Consider the following 3548-nt stretch of genomic DNA (forward strand, 5'->3'; position numbering starts at 1 on the left):
CCTACCAAAAAAACAAAAAGAAAAAAGAATAGATTATTTATTATGCAATTGAAATCTATAAGGACACGGTGATCATTCAAGCACACATTGATCCTACTGCATTTCATTTAATATCGAAGGCTTATTCACCAACCTAATTAAAGTGTCCATTCTGCTTCTAAAATTCTTGTCCTTCCATTCCCAACACAGTCTCAGCACACGAAATATGGTACAAATTTCAAAATATGATACAATCCAACAATTAAGAGTACATTAAAAATGAAAAGACAGAAATTTTATGACAGATGGTGCTGTGCCCACTAATAGTTTCTAGGTACAAGGCAAAGGACATTTTTCTTGTCAAAGTTTGTTTTAGGATTTTCTAATACAGGGATCCTTTGTTTCCAAAATTTCAGTTTCTTTTTTCTCAATATACTTCCAACAATATGATATGATGGGAATCTTGAAATCCAAAAAGTTCAAGATACGATCATATAACTGAGAGTGCATTAGGAAAAAAAAATTGAAGATTTTGAGAAAAGAATCCATTACCTACTAATTATAGTTTCTAGCTACAAGGCAAAGGGCAGTTTTCTTGTGCATTGTTACACCGGGTATGACCTCGGTGTCTAAATCTTCCTTCTTCATCCCAACGGGTAATTCCCAATCAAATGCACCAAGAAGATTAGCAAGTGTAAGTTCCACTTGAACAGCACCCATGTAGAGCCCAGGACAACCTCTTCGACCAGCACCAAAGGGAACAAGCTCAAAATCTTGACCTTTGAAGTCAATTGTGCTCCCTATAAATCTCTCAGGTAAGAACTCTTGTGGGTTGTCCCAAGCTTCAGGGTCCCTTCCAATGGCCCATGCATTCACATAGACTAAGGTTTTGGGTGGAATTTCATACCCATCTATCTTACATGTTTGAGTTGTTTCTCGTGGCACTAGTAGTGGAACTGCAGGGTGCAATCTCATTGTTTCTTTTACTACTGCCTTGAGGTATGGAAGGTTTTGAAGATCATCTTCATCTACACTGCCTTTTTCTCCAACCAAATTTCTGACTTCCTCTTGCACTCTTTTCATCGCTTTAGTGTTCTGCATTAGCGCTGTCATTGCCCAAACTAATGTAGCTGCACTTGTGTCTGTGCCACCAAAAAATATGTTCTACAACAAAATAAAACAGACAACGTTAACATAAGGTTGAAAAAAGGCTAGGGATTATTTGTCCCCAAATCTCACTAACAAATAAGAGTTTTAGGAATTAAATTTTTTTATTCTTAGAAGTGAAAATTTTGATGCAAAAAATATTATAGAACCAATTCCTGTTGTTGCGAAAGACTTAGCGACAAAATTTTTAAAATATCGCTAATAAATACGGCAAAGTAATTTGGTACAATTTTTTTTTTTTTGAAACAAAAATTTTGGTCCCCAATACATCACTAAATGTTTAGTTTTTATCTCAAAAATCTTAAATTATTGTTGTATTGTTATGAAAACAAATCTTGGGGTGTGAAATGATCCAATGGCTATAGTTGTTTGGAACAACAGGACATAAAAATTTAGAAATAAAGAATTCTTGACCAAAAAATGATAAGCGTACGTAAAGAATCAAGATCAATCATTTCCTTTCATGCTATATTCTCTATCTCCTTATATTTTATGGAAAATTACACTTCATGCCACATTCACAAAATATTTACTAATTAATGAAAAATTTTAAGAGTTTAATTATTAAAATTTGTATGATTTACCATTAATTTTAAACTTTTTTTTTTGAAAAAATACACTTGTAGTTTCCCCTATGGTTTAGTGGGTCGTGATGTCATATATAAAATTAGTCATTGAAAATTCAAAAAGATTACCATAAGGACTGCTTTAATATGGTCAAAAGTAATATCAATAGCTAACGACCGATTGTTTTGCAATTTCAGCAAGACGTCTGTGATGTCTTCTTGATTAGATTTTCGTCTTTTTGGATCAAGATGATCATCGATGATTTCTTGGTAGAACTTATCAAACTCCTTGAAATTTTTCTCAAGGCGGCCATAGAGTCCAGAAAGTCTATCAACCCAACCCATCAAAGGAAAATAATCTGAAATGAAGAAGCTCGCAATCATGGCTTGACCTTCGTTGAGTAGGCTGTGAAATCTACTTCTTTCATGACCTTCATCCTCATACCTCTTCCCAAAAGCAACCCTGCAGATTGTGGTGCTTGTGAGAGCCATGAGCATCTCACTCAAGTTAATACCTGTTAGATCACCAATTGTCCCCAAAACTTCAGTTATTAAGAAATGGGCCCAATAATTAATGCATATTAAGATAACACTCTCACGTACAATCCTGTTTCACATGTGAAGAGAATAAGATGCACAAATAGATAAATAATGATAGAGAAAACATGGGTGATAAGACTTGAACATAGCCAAAACTTAAACTAAGAGCTCTCATATCATGTTAGATCACCAATTATTCCAAGAGGAAGAAAAAAAAGAAAAAAAAAAAGCAATACCGTTATCCTCAGAAGCTAATTTAGATATTTTCTCAATCATTCGATGCACTTCTTCTTCGCGAACTGAATGAAAAGATTGAACCCTTTTGGTGTTGAAGAGCTGAAGAACACAAACCTTTCTCATTTGCCTCCAATAGTCATTGTATGGTGCAAAAGCCAAGTCCAAGCCATTGTAAGAGAGTTTTTGCGAGCCAACCATGGAAGGCCTGCTAGAAAACTCAAGATCATGGGTCTTCATAACCTCTTTCGCCATTTTTGCTGAAGAAACCACAAGGGTTGGAACAGAGCCGAGTCGTAAGGACATGAGAGGACCGTATTTCTTGGAGAGTTGCCAGAAGTAGCGGTGAGGGGCAGAGTTGTCGAGCTGGTGTAAGTTTCCAATGAAGGGAAGTCCAGGAGGGCCTGGTGGAAGGAGGACTTGTCCATTTCCTCTGTTTTTGTGAAGAACAAAGAAGAAGAGGAAAATGGGAAGAGCTACAAGGATAAGAAGCAACATCATAATTGTTATTGCCAAAAACTAGAGTTATTTTGTATAATAGAAGTAAGAGACGGTGGTCTCTTTATACGAGTGATAATAGGGCATGTTTGATTGGGTGGATTAGAGGATGGAATTAGGATTATTAATTCGTGGGCCCAATTAAGTTTTAACATTTTGGTTTAGGATTATTAATCCAATGGATAATTAATCCAATAAATTTGTAGGATTATTAGTAATGGGGTAGGGGTGGGATTATTAATCCAATGGATATTAATCCAATTGGATAGTGAATCCTACACTAATTTAATAAGATTATTAATACTTCACTATTAGTCTTTTGAATCAAACATGACCGTAGGATATTTCGAGAATATGGATATTTTATGTTATTTTGATTGACGGAGAAGATAAGATATTATAACGTATGATTAGTTTTTCATCTTTAAATTAAAAATTTTGTTGTATATGTAATATATGTTATTTTATTAATTAAGTCACTGTCATATTTTTTTTTATAATGCACAAGCTCTCACCGTAAACTCATCCGTCGTATTATACAGTCAAAGCGAATTGATGGAATGA

The 3548-nt window shown here is 34.6% G+C and overlaps 1 protein-coding gene across 1 annotated transcript; it reads right to left on the reverse strand.

Moving 5' to 3' along the window:
- Positions 1-206: 206 nt before the first annotated feature.
- On the reverse strand, positions 207-3147 carry LOC114295360 (6,7,8-trihydroxycoumarin synthase). Its single transcript, XM_028239590.2, has 3 exons — positions 2489-3147; positions 1842-2227; positions 207-1143 (listed from the first exon to the last, which is right to left on the reverse strand). The coding sequence occupies exons 1-3, from the start codon at positions 2985-2987 to the stop codon at positions 535-537; spliced, it is 1494 nt and encodes a 497-aa protein (XP_028095391.1). The 5' UTR covers positions 2988-3147; the 3' UTR covers positions 207-534.
- Between the last annotated feature and the right edge of the window lie 401 nt (positions 3148-3548).

The sequence above is a fragment of the Camellia sinensis genome, chromosome 3 (assembly GCF_055761805.1).
Source record: "Camellia sinensis isolate YWXY chromosome 3, ASM5576180v1, whole genome shotgun sequence".
Lineage (NCBI taxonomy): Eukaryota > Viridiplantae > Streptophyta > Magnoliopsida > Ericales > Theaceae > Camellia > Camellia sinensis.

Excerpts from the sequence above, each read along its gene's own strand:
- LOC114295360 (XM_028239590.2), bottom strand. The coding sequence starts at position 2,987 with ATGATGTTGCTTCTTATCCTTGTAGCTCTTCCCATTTTCCTCTTCTTC. Across the intron at positions 2,228-2,488 it reads ATTAGCTTCTGAGGATAACG|GTATTAACTTGAGTGAGATG; the intron begins GTATTGCTTTTT and ends GTGATCTAACAG. Across the intron at positions 1,144-1,841 it reads ATATTAAAGCAGTCCTTATG|AACATATTTTTTGGTGGCAC; the intron begins GTAATCTTTTTG and ends ATTTTGTTGTAG.